The sequence below is a fragment of the Notamacropus eugenii genome, chromosome 3, assembly GCF_028372415.1.
Source record: "Notamacropus eugenii isolate mMacEug1 chromosome 3, mMacEug1.pri_v2, whole genome shotgun sequence".
NCBI lineage: Eukaryota > Metazoa > Chordata > Mammalia > Diprotodontia > Macropodidae > Notamacropus > Notamacropus eugenii.
In genome coordinates, this window is record NC_092874.1 from 330,129,444 (window position 1) to 330,146,640 (window position 17,197).

At 41.2% G+C, this 17,197-nt stretch overlaps 1 protein-coding gene across 2 annotated transcripts in view; it reads left to right on the forward strand.

Moving 5' to 3' along the window:
* The window catches only part of LOC140496769 (cathepsin L2-like), a 71,084-nt gene extending 54,092 nt beyond the window's left edge, over window positions 1-16,992 (forward strand). Inside the window, exons 1-8 of one of the 2 annotated variants that reach the window (XM_072596942.1) lie at window positions 9,500-9,774; window positions 13,247-13,381; window positions 13,703-13,828; window positions 13,924-14,079; window positions 14,276-14,500; window positions 15,505-15,670; window positions 15,774-15,885; window positions 16,653-16,992. In XM_072596942.1, the coding sequence (XP_072453043.1) occupies window positions 13,256-13,381; window positions 13,703-13,828; window positions 13,924-14,079; window positions 14,276-14,500; window positions 15,505-15,670; window positions 15,774-15,885; window positions 16,653-16,752 (1,011 nt within the window). In that variant the 5' untranslated portion in view covers window positions 9,500-9,774; window positions 13,247-13,255 and the 3' untranslated portion in view covers window positions 16,753-16,992. Of the gene's footprint in view, window positions 1-9,499; window positions 9,775-13,246; window positions 13,382-13,702; window positions 13,829-13,923; window positions 14,080-14,275; window positions 14,501-15,504; window positions 15,671-15,773; window positions 15,886-16,652 lie in introns of those variants that run through there. The other variant, XM_072596941.1, reaches the window with a different exon arrangement.
* Window positions 16,993-17,197: the final 205 nt, after the last annotated feature.

The following is a 17,197-nucleotide window of genomic DNA, read 5'->3' on the forward strand; positions in this document are numbered from 1 at the left end:
TTTTGACCCATTTGTCATTCAGAAAACACCCACAGGACACTGTCGTTAATATTAAATAGAACCATGATACCACCATCAAATATCTAGAATAACTTGGCTTCTGCCCTGTGTCTATGTATTTCCCAACCTCCGGATATTTGGGGAGGTATTTGTGCTTCTAGATTCTTTCTTTTTGATCTGATGAGTCATTAGTTCCTTAGCTTGTTTCCTGAAGTTATAGAGATCTGTTCCCGATATAGACACACCACACATGACAGAAGTAGCTCTGGGAAATCTCTGGCAAAGGCTGGAAAAAGGGAGGGGTCAGGGCCTGGAGGACAGTAGGGTGGAGCTATGAGTCAAAAAACTGCAGCTATAGGGCCAAGAATTTGTGGAGGGGAGGTAACTAGGATGGCAGCGGGATACAATTTGCTTTTTTTTAAAAGTTAATTTATTTTTAGTTTCTAAAAGTCTCGTTCATAAGACTTTGAGTTTCATGTTTTCTCCCCTTCCCTGTCCTTCTAACTACCCCAAGACAACATGCAAGCTGATATAGGGTCTACATATACATGCCTATAAAACATATTTTCACATTAGTCATGTTGTAGAGAAGAATTATAACAAATGAGAAAAACGATCAAAAAGAAAGACAAAACAAACAAGGAAGTTGCCTGCTTCACTCTGCATTTGGACTCCATAGTTCTTTCTTTGGATGTGGATGGCATTTTGCATCACGAGTCCTTGGGAATGTTTTAGGTCCTTGCATTGCTGAGAAAGGCTAAGTTTATCAAAAACAGTCCTCGCACACTGTGACTGTTACTGGGTACAATGTTCTACTGGTTCTGCTCATTTCACTCAGCATCAGTTCATACGTCTTTCCTGGTTTTTCTTAAGTCTGTCTGTTCATCATTTCTTATAGCACAATAGTATTGCATTACATTCATATACCACAACATTTTCAGCCATTACCCAATTGATGGACCTCCCTTTCATTTGCAATTCTTGGCCACCACAAAAAGAGCTGCTATTAATTTGTTTTTTGATAGTGATTTTTGGAGAACTGACAAACTTTCTAAGTGATACATTTTTTTTTTTGTGGAAGCTCCCTCTTTGTTGGGGCTGTTTATATGTTTGATTGTTTGCAATTCTCTCTCAATTTTCCTTTTCCTTTTTTCTAATATCAGTAGTTTTGAGGGCACAGAAATAATTTTGTTGCACTAGCTTCTGGAATTGTTTCCCAGACATTACTCCAAGTAGTCCCTGTTTATTCTCAATATTATATTTTTAAAAAATACTTCTCATTATTTTCTGGACATGTAATGAGCTTATCCAGATTAACTTGGCTTCATATCTTAACTGGTGTCAGCATGAAAATATTATTGTACAATATGTATGTTGCTGAATTTTATTAATGGGCTATGTGTTTATGAGCAAGATGTGAAGACCTTGTATATTCATTATTGTATAATATATGTTGATATGTGAATAAGTTACTGAGATTGTTTTCATGGTTTTTAGTTCATGAGTTGCTTTCAAGTTTTGTTATGTACATTGTATTAATTGCATAGAGCCCAGTTTTCTGATATAATGAAGTTTTGCTTGCATTACTATTTCAGCATTGATGTCACACATGGTGCAGTCTCTGAAACAGTTTAGTTGTGTTGTGGTATCTTCGGTGTGAAAGAAGCCTAGAGGTCTCCTAATATTTGGGAGAGACCTAGTCAGTCAACAGGTATTTATTATGTGCTTAATATATGCCAGGAGCTGTTAAGTCCGAAGGATACAATGAAAGCCCCTGCTCTCCAGGTAGCTACATCCTAGTCAGTGAGGTAACATGTAAAAAACTAGAAAGATACAGACATAGTTGATGAAGGGATCTGAAAGGGGAAGCCATTAGCATCTAGAAGTCCTGTTGAATGTACAAAGTGGATTTTGAGCTGAGTGTAGAAGGAAGTCAGGGAAAATAAGTGCTGGACGTCATAGAACAGAGCATTTCAAGCTTAGGAGATAAGCAACTGCAAGTGTGGCCAATGTAGCTGGATCATGGAGTGCATGGAAGGGAGTTGAGTATACGTGGAAAGGGAGGAAGGACCCAGTTTATAAGGAGCATTAAATGCAATGACCCTGGAGGGGATGGGAAGGCACTGGATCTCATTGAGCAGGAAGATGATATAGTCAGACCTGTTTTTTAGAAAAAAAAGCAAAATCCCACTTTTGCAACTGAGAAGAAGGTACATTGAAGTAGAGAGAGATAAGGCAGGAAGACAGTTAAAAGACTGTTACAATAGACCTGAGGAGAGACACTGAGGGCTTGAACTAGAGATGTGGCTGTGAGTGGTGAGAGGGGAATATATGCACAAGAAGTGTTATGAAGCTAGACACAAGTTTACAGGTAGTGTCTGAGAACAGCAGTCATTTTACGAATACTGAATAGGAATGTGAAAATTGTGTCATTAAAGTCATTAATGTAAAGGCAGGAGAGACAGCAAAGGAGGTTATTATGAGGCAACTTGAGAAATTTGGCCATGGATGCCTTTTGTCAGAGCATTACCTGGAAACTAAATATCTTATTTTTGGCTTCTAGGAGATGCAGGGGAAAGAACAGTGTACCAACAGTCAGGATGACTCATCTTCATGGGTTCAAATCTAGCCTTAGATACTTACTAGTTGTGTGACCCTGGGCAAGATACGTAACATTTTGCCTCAGTTTCCTCATCTGTAAAATGGGCTGGGGAAGGAAATATCTCTGCCAATATCTCTGCCAACAAAACCCTAAAAGATGTCATGAAGAGTCAGACATGACTAAACAATGACTGAACAACCATGGTACAGATGAAGTTGCTAAAGCTTAAAGTCACACTAAGACTTTTGACACAACAGGTATAATGGGCTACCATCTGGGAAAGAGCTCCTTACACAAAAAGTGAGAACAAAGAGGAATTTTTCTCACAAAAACTAGATGTCATAATTGAGTCTGAAAATATCACTCTGCCTGTGGTTAAGATGGAGGTCACATTCTATGTGTGATTTGATATCACAAAAACCCAAGTCTAGCATTTTCTCTGCACAATAATCATCTTTCTCCAGGATAATAGCACTGAGAGGCTCAAGTGGGGCAAACAGTGAGCCTAAAACAGTGGAAGGTGCCTGAGGCAGAGAAGTGACCAGGCTGACTGAGAGCTTCAGAAAGAAAGCATCAGTGACAGTAAATCACCTCCTTGGTGCTCACCCAGACACCAGCTGGGGCCAATGCATGCAAAGCTTTGGATGCATGTTTGAAGAAGGTGGGTCAGTACAGGAGCACGATGTGTCTAATGTCTAAGGTCTAATGATATGTCTTTGTGTCTAATACCATGATGTAAGGGTGATAAGGTCAGGTGAGTGACTACTCAGGGTAAAGAAGTACCTGCTAAGATTGATGCTGAGAGGTGGGAGAGGTCCTGAGAAAGTTGTTGTTGTTCTGCCTCCATTTTCAAAGGACTGATGACAACACAAGGTGATAGCTAGATTTGCTCCTGAATTCGATCTAAATAATAATCTGGCTACAAAGACTAGGAAAAGGCTGATTACATGTGTCTTATGCATCAGTTGCTTCTATGCAGGCAGATAACATTACTAACAATGCCTGAAGTGAGACAGATACTCCAGAATTTAGGGCAAGGCCTTGAGGTCACATGCAGCCCTCTAGGGGCATCAAATACCTCCACCACAAGCTGATTCAACTCCACAGAGCTCCCTTGCCTCTGAGTTGCAGATATAATCTGTCTATTGGCCAAGAATGAAGAGGTGAAGCCTCCTTGGTTTGTATTCAGGTCACCAGGAAATCAGGTATGTCACTAGATTGAGTCTTTCATCCCCTGAGCAAAGAAATGTCAAGGACATTTTTAATACTTTTTAAGGAGAAGACTGAACTATCTTTCATGGGAGTAGGGAATTAAGATATTGACGCCAATATACCTTCTAACAGTTAATAAAATGTTTACCAATCAGTGCAGGGAAAGGATCTTCATCAAAGATACAGTGTGGTCATAACATTTAATATCATTTTTGGACTTTAATGAGGGTCAGAGTTTGAATTAATCAATCAGAATACGAGCCTGGACCTACCAGCCTTTTTGTTCTCTGAAGTAGACTCAGAGAATACCTCTTCTTATGTCCACAAGGCCAGATGGGGCTGACTTAACATAGTTTATGAGACCCTTAACTCAAGGCACTATCTTGATTAATAGAAATTTTTCCATATCTTAATGTTTTGTGGACACATACTATGCTATGACATGTTAATGGTAAAGAAAACACAGATGTCATGAGTTCTAATTTCAATCAACACCTTGTCAACTCTCTTATCTTATTGTTTTTACAACCCATCCAATTAAGAAATTCTTTCTCATGGTATAGTTAATCAGAGATGGAGACCATAAATGTGAGGGACACAGACATCCTGGGGTTGTCCTAAAACAGATTTAAGCCTGGTGATTCTTGTATTAGTCAGCCAGAAGGTTTTTTGGCTCCATGATCATGTAAGTGCTAGCTTTAAGGGAATAAACATATGCATTCACCCTGTATGCCCTTTTTAACCAAATTTTCAGGTCTACAGTGGATTCAGCTGAGTATATTTTTTTTAGTGTTGGTAATACTAGCAGTCAGACTAGTAGTCAGAAGCCTCAGGGAGAGCTCCCACCTCCTCATGAATTGACTTTTCCATTCAACCTTAGTCCCCTGAGTCAGTTAAGTCTCAAGGACAATTTCAAGACTTTTTCAGGATAGGACCTTAGGAAAACCATGCACAGACTACAGAAGAGGGCTCGAGGAAATGTTGCTATCACCATCACAAGCTCAACCCACATGAAAGAGAACTCATTGCCTTTCCCTGAAAACCCACTAGTCTTCCTGACTTTCCTATTTCTGTTGAGGGTACCATACCATCCTTCTAGGCATCCAGGTTAGTAGCCACAGAGTCATCCCTCACTCTTCATAGTCAATTAAGAGTGAAGGAAAAAAAGTTGATGCTAATACAATGCTTTCTGGTAGAAAGTTCTATTTAACATTACCTTTATCCAAGCCTGTCGAGAGATATCCAATCTGACATCCTCCTCTTCCTCCTCATCATAATCATCATTATGTCTTCTGACATGACTCTTTCCCCCAAGATAATATCAGAAATTTTTAGGAATGTCAGACAGGGAAATGATATCTTAAATAAAGCCTAGGGTAACCTTATGGAATTGAGCAACCATATCTTTAAGAGACAGAGGGAGGAGATTGCCCTTGGGTCAATGTGGGTGTCACATGGGAGGCAGCAGCAGAGGGAAGGCAATGTTCTTAAATAAGTCATCTTTGTTAGGTATCTGTCTAATACCCTTCATTCATTCATCTAAGGAAAGGTCCTTTTTCCCTTGGTCCAGACCTACTCTGCCTAATTTTCCAAGGAACTTTTCTTAGGTGTCTGCAAAGGGCTGTAGAGAAAAATAAACTTTCTTAATATTACTAGAGAAACTAAAAGAGAGCAACGGCTAGATGGTTCAATGCATAAAACACTGGACCTGGAGTCAAGAAGAACCAAGTCCAAATTCTGCCTCAGATCCTTACTAGCTGTGTGACATTAGGCAAATCATTACAAACCCCCTGCCTCAATTTCCTGAACTATAAAATGAGATACCACCTCCTCTCTAGTGAGATATTTCAAAGCACTTTGCAAACCTTAAAGCACTATATAAAAGTTATGTATTTTATTTTTCATAATAGAAATATCAATATGCTTCTATAGGTAGTAAATCTTATCCATTCTATCCACACATTTCCCAAGTCAATTCCCTTCTTTCTACTAATGGATCTCCCAACCATAATTCAGTCTTTTGTTACCTCTCAATTAAACTACAACAAACAGTTTCCTATTTGGTCTTCCTGATACAAGTCTCTTTTTTTCTAACTAGCAAAGAGATATTTCTAAAGCACAGGCCTGAGCAAGTCACTCTTCTCCTCAAAAAGCTCCATTGACTCCTTATAATCCCCTCTAAGATTAAATACATATTTCTCTGTGTGGTATTTAAACTCAGTCCCTTACAATATGGCTCAGACATAAAGCCTAGTGGTGTGTCAGACAGAGTGTAAGACTTGGAGGCAGGAAGACCTCACTGCATGACCATGGACAAGTTACTTAACTTCTCTCAGCCTCAGTTTCCTCATTTGTCAAATAGGGTTAAAACTGTGAGATTCAAATTAGATAATCCAAGTGCTTTACAATCATTAAAATTATATTAACTTTAGCTATTATTATTGCTACCCTTTCAGGTTTATTATGCCTTATTATTTCTCTTTTCATACTCTACTAACCAGACAAACTGACCTTCTTGTCACTCCTTGTACACCATATTACACCTCTCTTTATGTTGGCTCTCCTCCATTTCTGGTATTAATCTATCAATAAGCCTTCATTAAGTGTTTGATGCTTTAGCAAACTTCAGAACTTCCTAGATGCTACCAAACTCCCCATGGAAATGAAAGCCATTCCTTTTAATATCAACATTCTCCTAGTGTTATTGTATGCAGGGAAAAAGACATGGAATAACTGGGTCCAAAAATTTAAAAAGAAGCATCCCACAGAGGGTGATGGAGAGGAGCAAGGTGGGTTTGAGCAGTCTGCTACAGATAACAAAAGAGAAAATCTAAAGAAGAATAGGCTTGAAAGAGATCAGTGAAGAAATGTAGGAGAGGTAGAGAGATTGGGATGGTCACACGCAAAGGTAATGAATGACAGGGTCTCAGAAAGTGAGGAGTATCTCCAGCATGTTTGGCAGACCTGTATTAAACTGCTGGGAAGATATCCACAAGCTGGGAAGGGATGGGTGGTGGCAGTATTCATCATTGGAGGGATCTCCCAAATGAGCAAGATTAGGATCCATTTGATCATCCTTCTTGACCTTCTCCCAGCATTTGATTTCCCTGGACCATACCTCATCTCCCTTGGTTTCTTTGACAGGGTCAGTTTGTTAGTCATTTAGTATTTATTAAGTACCTACTATGTTCTATATGATGAGCTGAGTGTTGAGGATATAAATAAACACTAGGAAAAATAATTCTTGCTCCGAAGGAAGTGACAGTCTAATGAAAGAGACTATATGTTAACAACTGTATATTAAGTAACTATGTACTAAGATATACGCAGATTAACTTGGGTGTAATCTAAAAGGAAGGCACTAAGATTAAGGAGGAATGGGCAAATTCTTACAGGAAGTAGGAATTCAGCTGAGACTTGAAGGAATTTAGGGATGCCAGGAGGCATCAGGCTTTATTTTTGGTGGGGATGGGTTTTTGGTGAAATTGTGGGCATCTCTCTCTCCCTTCCAGGATCCTTCTAGGTTATATTATTTCTGTAGGACTCTTCCTGAGGATGCCTCAACAGAGAGATGGAGAGAGAGAGAGAGAGAGAGAGAGAGAGAGAGAGAGAGAGAGAGAGAGAGAGAGAGAGAAAGAGAGAGAAAGGAGAAAGGGGGGAGGAGAGGTGAGCTGAAAAGGGTTCTTTTACCTTCATTACCCTCCTCTCCTCTTTATTTCTCTTTCTTCTTCTTCTTCTTCTTCTTCTTCTTCTTCTTCTTCTTCTTCTTCATCTTCTTCTCTCCTCTTTTTCTCCCACTCCCTCCTTCCCCTGTCTTTTCTCTCTGTCTCTCCATCTCTTTCTGCATCTCTCTCTGATTCTCTGTCTCTCCACCCTTTTGCTTGCAGAGCTCTTTCCCATGATTTCAATTTTTACCTCCAGGTTAGTGCCTCACAAATTTTTACAGAAGCACAAAAATGTAAAATCTCAAAGTCTGAATAATCTAATCCATATCTGAGTCTCTGGTACAAGATGAGAGGCTGTATTCCAGATATGGCAGAATGGCCATTGCAAAGGCATAGAGACATATGAGATAATCAGAGAGAAGGCCTGGTTGGCTGAATCTGAATACAGGATGATGAGTAATATCCAGTGAGACTGGAAAGGAGGCTGGAGCCAGGTTCTGAAGGGCTTTAATAGCTAAACAGGGTAATTTATATTTTATCCTAGAGGCAATAGGGAACCACTGGAGTTATTTGTTTGTGTTTTTATTTAATGGGGGATGGATCTCATGATTGAATACATATAAGCTACATCAAAGTGTTTACTGCCTGAGGGAGAGGGGAGGGAAGGGAGAGAGAAAATTTGGGACTGAAAAAATTTTTAATGAATGTTTAAAAGGGTCTTTACTTATATGAACTGATACTGAGTGAAGTGAACAGAACTAGGGGAACATTGTGCACGGTAACAAGAACATTGTGTGCTGACCAACTTTGATAGACTTGGCTCTTCTCAGCAATGCAAGGATCTAAGACAATTCCATAAGAAGCATGATAGAAACTGCTATCCACATCCAGAGAAAGAACTATGGAGTCTGAATGCAGAAAGAAGTAGACTATTTAAACTATTTCTTTTTGTTTATTCTTTCTTATGGTTTTCCCCTTTTGTTCTGATTCTTCTTTCACAACATGAACTTTGGAGAGAACAGTTTCATTTGGATGATGAGGTCTGGTGCCAGGCTGCTAGGAGGAAGAACTGATTGAGAGGAAAGCAAATGGAGGCACCAGCTGTAGAGGGACTTCTCAAGTTAACCACAAAAGGGTGGAGAGATAGAGAATGATAGCTAGCAGGAATCACAGCGATGTTTTGAGGATAATGGATACACAAGCACTTTTGTGGACACTAGGAGAGGCAGCTAATAGACAGGGAGCAACTGAACATTAGTGAGAGAAGAGAGATTACTGTAGAAGGTAGCTCTCAGTATGAAAGTGTGACTTTCCCACCTCCAATATTTTACCCACCTTTTCTTTTGCCTAGCATGCTGTCCCCACCACAAGACCAATTGAAACCCTCTCTTGCACTGGACTCAATTCCAATGCCATCTCTACAAGGAAACCCACCTCTGACCCAGCCTGTCACCCAAACCCCAACTTCACAAAGTGGTCAATTTGGTTACACTTCTCTGGTCCATCTCTCATTAATTAGAGCATATTATGTTTTCTGTCCATAACTATCATCTGCCTGCACAATTTAGTTCCTGGGGACTTGGGTCTTTAACTTGAAGATCTCCTGTCTTAGAGTCTTCATAGAGAAAAAAACTCATAGAGAGGGTCTGGGTTTGAAGCACAGGGCTCCCTTTTGCTGTTTGACCTTGGACGAGTCACTTGAACCCTGAGCCTTGGATTTTTCGTACATAAAGTGCAAGGCTGGAAGATCTACCGCTATAATTTTGTCTAAACTTTTGAAGCCGCGGAATTGGTGAATATTCAGTTTCTTTATCTGGGTCACCCAAGCCTTGTCACTGATCTCAGTGGTGCATGTTGACAAGATTATTCCTTCCTCCCTCCCACCCACTTCCCAACTCGAAATCCCAGCCAAGCAGAGGCCCTTCAGGAGAAGCCCTGATAGTTTTCACCTTCTCTAAGCAAAAAAAGATAAAGCAACCTCGGTGATCAACCAAATCCTCCCTTCCCTTCCCCCAACGCTTTTCATCTCTATCGCTAAGGCAACAGCAAAGCCCGACAGGTTGAAGACACTGAAGCATCACGTGCCATGGAGTCTCTGACCCACCAGTGGCCCCTCCCTTCATCCCAGCACAGCCAGTGCCTAGGATGGGAGGTGGGACCCGCCAGGCTTGGCCCGGGACATTCCCATAAAAGAGGAGTCACTGGACCTAGGGCAGAGCAACCACTCCCCCAGGACCCCCAAGTGTCCTTCGGGGGCCGGCTGTCCCCAGGTCCCGCCGCTGCTGAGAGGCTCAGGTGAGGGCTGGAGAAGCCGCAGCTCCCGGGTCCGAGGGAGGGGGTAGGAAAGGGGCGAACTGCTTAAGCTCTAGGGGACCTCCGGGAAGGGAGGGAGAAAAGAGGATCGAGCCTGGGCTTGGAAGCGGATGGTTAAGGATTAGTTTGTAGTTGCTGTCGCTGCTGGCAGGTGGGGCTGGGTGAGCAGAGCTCAGCCAGGGGTGTGGGTTCTGCCTGAACGCGGGCGGTTGAGTATGTAAGGATGTCACCTCTCCCGGAGTCTCGGCGAAACCAGGACCAGTTACCAGCATCTGCTTCCCAGGACGGTTGTTAGGAAGCTCAGATCGGGGAGCATCTGGAAAGCCCTGCAGACCTTACAGAGCGTTATAGGGATGTTTGCCTTTATTTTGGTTATCATTACTGTTATGGAAGCGCACGGAGCTGAGCCCGCACCTTATGCGGTCTGGGGTATGTTTTTGGCCCTCACTTAGTGGCTGAGGAGATGAAAAAGAGGAGGGGCAACTGAGGAGGGTCAGCTTTTGGATGAATTTGGGGATAAGGAGTGGCCACCCCGGGATGAACTGTGACTTTCTTCCCGGATCTGATCTGGGACTGTTCTCCCTCCCTTTCCCTGGTCTCTTCATCCCTATGACTTGAAGTGCTTCTGGATTTTCTCTGGTTGCAAACTCTGCAAACCTCCCTGAGGTGTGAGTGGGAGGCTAGGAAAGTGTAAATGTACTTGATTGTGTCTGTGTGGGTTCTGCTCCAGAGGAGGAGGAAAAGCTCTCCTCCTGGGCCCGACCTGAAAGGTCCCTTACAATGCCTTTCAAACTCCCCACAGCTCATGCCCGGGAGCTGGGAGATGGGGATCGGGCTGAATGGGGGGCTTGTGACTCATTTTGGTTTAGCTATATTTGAAAGGAAAGTCTCAGTTTGGTGGATGGCAATTGAGGAGGCCTGGAAAAATTGAAGACTTCAATCACCACTTTCATAACTGAACAAAATCTATAACTGAATCCAAAATACATTTACACTTAAAATTAACTGCCTTCATTCACTCCAACCAAGTCCCTTCTGTCTGGTAGGTGTTGTTTGGGGTCCTGACTCACAGGGGCATCTCCACCTGACCTCATTTCCCTCCTTGGAGTGGTGGAAATTGTTAGGAGAGAAGCAGACCAGAAGTTGTTTTGGATGCAGGAGATTTAGATGCCCAGAGTTTGTATGACCTGCTTCCTTATCTTCTTATTTCGAAAAGATGGATTTTGGCCTGCAGGGCCTTTAGATCTAAGGCTGAGAAGATCTGAAAGTCTAGAGGTGGCTATCTCATTGGGCTTTATAAGAAACACAAAAGCTTTCCTCCTCTCCCACTCCCTTCCTCAGCAGCTGACTGTAAAGCCTGACCTTTAGACTGTATAAGATCGTAGATTTAGAGCTGGAAGGGACCTTAGGGGAACTGAGGGCCTGAGGTGAAGTGACATGTGATAGTAAGTAGCAGGGGTCAGGATTGAACCTTAATGTCAAATCTTGCTCTTTTCTGGGGTAGTATGTTGCTTGGTCATGCTCCTGAGAAATGGAGTTGCTTTGAGTACTGGAGAAGGAACATGTGGTGATTATGTTTAGGGAGAGGCTGAGAAATGTTATAGTGGCTTTAAGAAAAACATTCATTTAGTACCTATTATGTGCCAGGCATGGTGCCAAGCACTGGGGTTGCAAAGAGTCAAAAGATAGTCCCTGCCCTCAATATAGCAGTAATCTGCAAACTTATACTGCGATACCTTCACACACACACACACACACACACAGACACACACACACATACATACACACGTACATCACAACAAAAAAATTGTGAGCACTTGCCTAAAATATATGTATATTTAATTTCTATAAATTATACATGTGCTACTTTGCTAATAAACACAGAGAAAAATTGATCCTGGAGCAATAGAAATACTGGAGGGTACTGAAGATGATAAGAGCAAATGGTCACTTTAGAGTGATTTGGGCTGTTGTGGGGGGATAGGGTAGAGTAAAGGAAGACTTGGGGCAGGCAGATGAGTTAGAAGGCTATTGAAAAATCTGTTGGCAAGATGGGTAGGGTCTGAACTAGATTTTTGTGTGTTCGTCCTTCATTGCAGAAGAAGAGCATGCCATCAGAGAAATAATGACATGACTTGCACTTAACTTTGTTTTGAGTGAGGGAGGGCTGTGCAGGTCACCAGCCTCACTTCTCCTTCAGAGCCAACTGAATCCAGTGACCAGATATTCATCAGGATGACTGGAGATGACCCAGGATGAGGCAGTTGGGATTAAGTGACTTGCCCAAGGTCACACAGCTAGTGAGTGTCAAGTGTCTGAGATGAGATTTGAACTCCTGATTCCTGTACTGGTGTTCAAGCCACTGCACCACTTAGCTGCCCCAACTAGGTTATTGTGAAGACAAAGGGAGAGATGCTTTGGCAATTGATTGGATAGGTGGGGTGAAGGAGAGTGGAAGGTGAGACTGAGGTTGAGAACTTTGGAAGGAAGGTGGTATCCTTGACAATGATAGCTGTCATGGTTTGGAAATGGGGTGGGTTGGAGGAGAAAGATAATGTAATAAAATCTGTATATCCCATACCCTCTTATCTCATCCTGTGGGACTCACTGGAAGAAGACAGAGTCTTTTACTCATCTGCTCCAACTACAAGCCCCTCCCTTTTTCCATTTTCCCAATGGCTGATGCTTGGTAGTAGTTTCATCACAGCTACCCTTAGTTGGGGGAGGTTGCAAACATGAGAGAGAAGATCGAGTAGATTATTGGTGCAATTGGATTAGAGACAAGTCTTGTAGGTTGACAGTCAGGCAGTGGGATGTGGTTTAACCTCAACCTCTAATGGTTAACCATAATGATAATGATAATATAAAAAATAGCTAGTGCTTTAAGGTTTCCAAAGCTCTTTACAAAAATTATCTCATTTTATCCTCACCATAACCATTTGAGGGAGGTGCTGTTATTATCCCCATTTTACAGATAAAGAAGCTGAGGCTAATAGTGGTTAGGTGATTTGCCTACAGCCCCACAGCTACTGCTAAGTATCAGAGGCAGAATTTCAACTCAGGTCTTCCTGACCTGCCTCTAACCCACTGTGGTCGGACCTTAGCTTTCATTTGGGGAACCACTGCCATATAACTTCAGAGCACATTTCACCTCTGGTGTCAGTTTTAATTATTGTACTATTAATGTTGGCAGTTAATGGAGCATTGTCTCCAAACTGCCTGAAGAACTCAGGATCAGCATTACATTTCTTCTGTGTACCCTTACCCTCCTCACTTCCCATACAATGCTTATCATATAACTACTAACTGAAGGAATATTTGGTGAAAGAAATTTTGATTTTCCACTGGGCAGAGTGTGTTTATTTCCCCCCCAAAAACAAGAGCTTGGATTTTTTGTTTGGCTTGATTTTTAATCATATATATTTTATATCTTTCTTTCCTTTTTCCATTTAAGGTTGAGAACATGAATTTCTACCTGTGTTTAGCTTCCCTGTGCTTGGGGATAGCAGCTGCTGCTCCACAATTTGACAGGACGTTAGATGCTAAATGGGAGCAATGGAAGTCACAACATGGAAGGATCTATGGAGGGGTAATTTTAAACTCCTTTTTTCCCCAACTGTGTTGAGTACAACATGGACTAATGAAGTGGCCTTTGCCCAGAAACCAGTGGTTATCTAGGCAAGAGCTTCATTTGCTCAAGATTGCTGCTTTTTCCACAGAAGTTCAGAGGGTATGGATGTATGTAACAACAGAGCTTGGAAACTCTTCTGGAATGTCAATATTTGGATGTGGCCACCATCCTAATTGGGTGCTAACTGACAGTGGGTTTGTTCTAAGGGTAGTTTTACTTCAATTTGTAATAATATTAACAGAAGCTTATTGAACCTTACATTTTTGTACTTGCTTCCAGAATGAAGAAGATAATTGGAGGAGAGCAACATGGGAGAAGAATTTGAGAATGATTGAAATGCACAATCTGGAGTACAGTGCTGGCAAATGTAGTTTCCGGATGAAAATGAACAAGTTCGGAGATATGGTGGGGCTGTTGTCATAATCTGATGTTAATACTGAGTAGTCAGTATCTTTTTTTCTCAATATACTTAATATAAATCACCTTTCTCTTCATTTTAGACCAATGAGGAATTCAGACAAGTGATGAACGACTTTAGACATGACAGATTTCAAGGCAAGACCAAAGGAAATCTGTTTCATGAACGTCTCTTTGAACAGATCCCTGAATCTCTAGACTGGAGAGACAAAGGATATGTGACTTTTGTTAAGGATCAGGTATTAACACTTGCTTAAGCTTGATTCATTGATAACTCAAATAAAACTCAGTGAAACATATGATTGATAAACAGAGACTTCATCTCAGATCTGTGACTGAGTCCCCTTCCATGTTTAAAACTGCTTAGGTCTGTCTTGTGAAGATGAATAAAATTATCTTGGAAACTTACTAGTGTTTTCTTTTGATTTTTTTCAGGGTGCATGTGCTTCTTCCTGGGCATTTAGTGCAACTGGTTCCCTGGAAGGCCAGTGGTTCCGTAAGACAGGCAAACTTGTTTCACTTAGTGAGCAGAATTTGATGGACTGCTACTGGAATGAAATTAACCAAGGTTGTCTTGGTGGTTTAATGGATGAAGCCTTTGAATATGTGAAGGAAAATGGAGGCATTGATACAGAGGAATCCTATCCCTATTGTGGAGTGGTAAATATGTTATTGAATTACCCCTCATTTTGGTTTAGCTATATTTGAAAGGAAAGTCTCAGTTTGGTGGATGGCAATTGAGGAGGCCTGGAAAAATTGAAGACTTCAATCACCACTTTCATAACTGAACAAAATCTATAACTGAATCCAAAATACATTTACACTTAAAATTAACTGCCTTCATTCATTATGTGTACAATCACCCACCAAGAGAAGATCTTAGGAATATGTAGACTGTGTTGTCATAGACCCTTTATAGTTCATTTGGTCAAACATATTCATTTTACAATGACTTGTTCAAGAACACAAACATAAGTGGCAAGGTTTGTATTGGAGCCCTTAAATTCAGTCTGGCCTTTGTACCCTACCCTTATGCCTCCCTGACCCCTAGCTCTCACAAGTGCCTCCTTAGGAGCAGGGAATTAAATGACAATTGGATCTAATATTGCGTAGTAGCTGCTGATATTTTTATCATCCTGAAGGTGACAAAGCATGTCATTCACTAATCTCATTTGATCTTCAAACAGCCCTGTCTGGGGGAGCTATTATCCTGCTTTTTCTGATAACATCTCTACCTCAGTCTCATGACCATATAGCTTGTAAGTGGAGAGTTAGATTTGAACCTTGGTCTCATTGGGCTATGCTACACCTAGCAGGTGCTTAGAGTTGTTGATTGTTTTATGCCAGTGGTATGAAACTCAAGTAGAAATGGGTTCCACTGTACCATACATTAAAATTGATGGGGGATGCATATTGACTTAGGAGTGATGTGAAGGAATGATACCAGCTCTCCGGTTTACACTATGCTGTCTTCTTTCAATGTGACTTTCAAATAGTCCTTTACCCACACACATCCTGCTCTCTAATTGAGCAGTTCATCTGATAGATTGATGGGAGAACATTCCCTATAGATTTATGAATTTTGTGACCGTGGATTTTAAATATAACTGGTCAATGTCACTGATGATAGTAAATCAAACCTTTTACTTGGTTTATTTTAAAAGGATAGTGCCTGTCGGTTTAAGCCAGAAACCGCCATTGCTAATGTCACTGGATATGTGAACATCCCATCTGGGAAGGAAAGTGCTCTCTTAGAGGCTGTGGTAACTGTGGGTCCCATCTCTGTTGCAGTTGATGCAGGACATGAATCCTTCCAGTTCTATGAGTCTGGTAAACATTTGTTCTTCATTATTTCTGTAACAATGCACTTAACCATATTATTGTCATTCACTAGTTGTATTCCTCAAGTTCATAATTCACTTCAATATCCTAGGTATTTACTATGAACCACTGTGCAATAGTCAACAGCCAAATCATGCCATGCTGGTGGTGGGCTATGATACTGATGATGACACTGAAGAGAAATACTGGATTGTCAAGAACAGGTAAACCAATGTCTTCCTGAAATGTCACTGACCTGCTTGTTGCCAATTTCTGGTTATTTCATTTTGAAGAAAGTGAGAGGAGGAAGAAGGGTGGAGCCACTGGAATCCTGTGAAACGCAGGAGGGATGTTTTTGGGTGGCAGGGGCCCTGTTTTTAGCATTCAGAGTAGATTAAGAGATTCCCAGTGGTTCTTCATAGTTTCCATGACCACTGATGACTTGATAGAGCAAAAGATGTTGTATTGCCTAGTTTGTTGGCCTCGTAATAGAGTTAATGTTAGACTGACTCATAAAGTCCTACAGAAAAAGCATTTCACTTGGAAAACTTGAAAGTGCTTATTGTTGAGTGAATGATTGTCATGAATAAGGCAGCTGGGTGACCCAGTAAATAGTTAGAGAGCCCTGGCTCTGGAGTCAGCATGACCTATGTTCAAATAGGATCTCAGACACTTCCTAGCTGTGTCACCCTGGGCAAATCACTTAACCTTGTTTGCCTCGGTTTTCTCAACTGAGAAATGAGCCAAGGACAGAAATGGCAAACTCATCTAGCATCTTTGCCAAGAAAACCTAAAAATGGATCAAGAAGACTTGGTCACAACTAATCATCTACACCACAACAAAATTGTCATCAGGAAATATTTTCATTGCTTTCTTAAAGGTCCAACTCATTTTCTGAATTCAATCACTTGTGTCAGCATTTTGTACCCCCAAAGTAAAAATAAATTTTTGAATGGTGCTCTGAAACTTGATTTTTAACTTTCTTATCAGCTGGGGTTTTGAATGGGGCGACTATGGATATATTTCAATGGCCAGGGACAAGAATAACCACTGTGGAATAGCGACATTAGCCAGCTATCCTGAAGTCTGACGTGATTGAAGGAGGACTGCTTCACAGAGAGATGGGAGCTGATCTTTATCATTTGGGATCAAACACTTGACTGTCCCAGGATCCAACCTGTAATTTGACTTTCTCCTGGGATTTTTTCCTTTGTGAAATGTAAACACTACATGTTATAAATAGCTTGTAATATTGCTTAATACAAAAAATTATAAATTTTTCTTTGAAAATTGCATGTATAAAGAACTTTACCTTTTTTCATTTTTTAAAGTTTGTTGATTTATTTTTAGTTTTCAACATTCATTTCCACAAGATTTTGAGTTCCAAATTTTCTCAGCATCTCTCCCCTACCCCTACCCCAAAACATTGAGCATTCTGATTACCCCTTCCCTCAGTGTGCCCTCCCTTCTATCACACCTCCTCCCTTCCCTTATCCCAATCTTCTCTTCTTTCTTGTAGGGCAAGATAGGCAAGA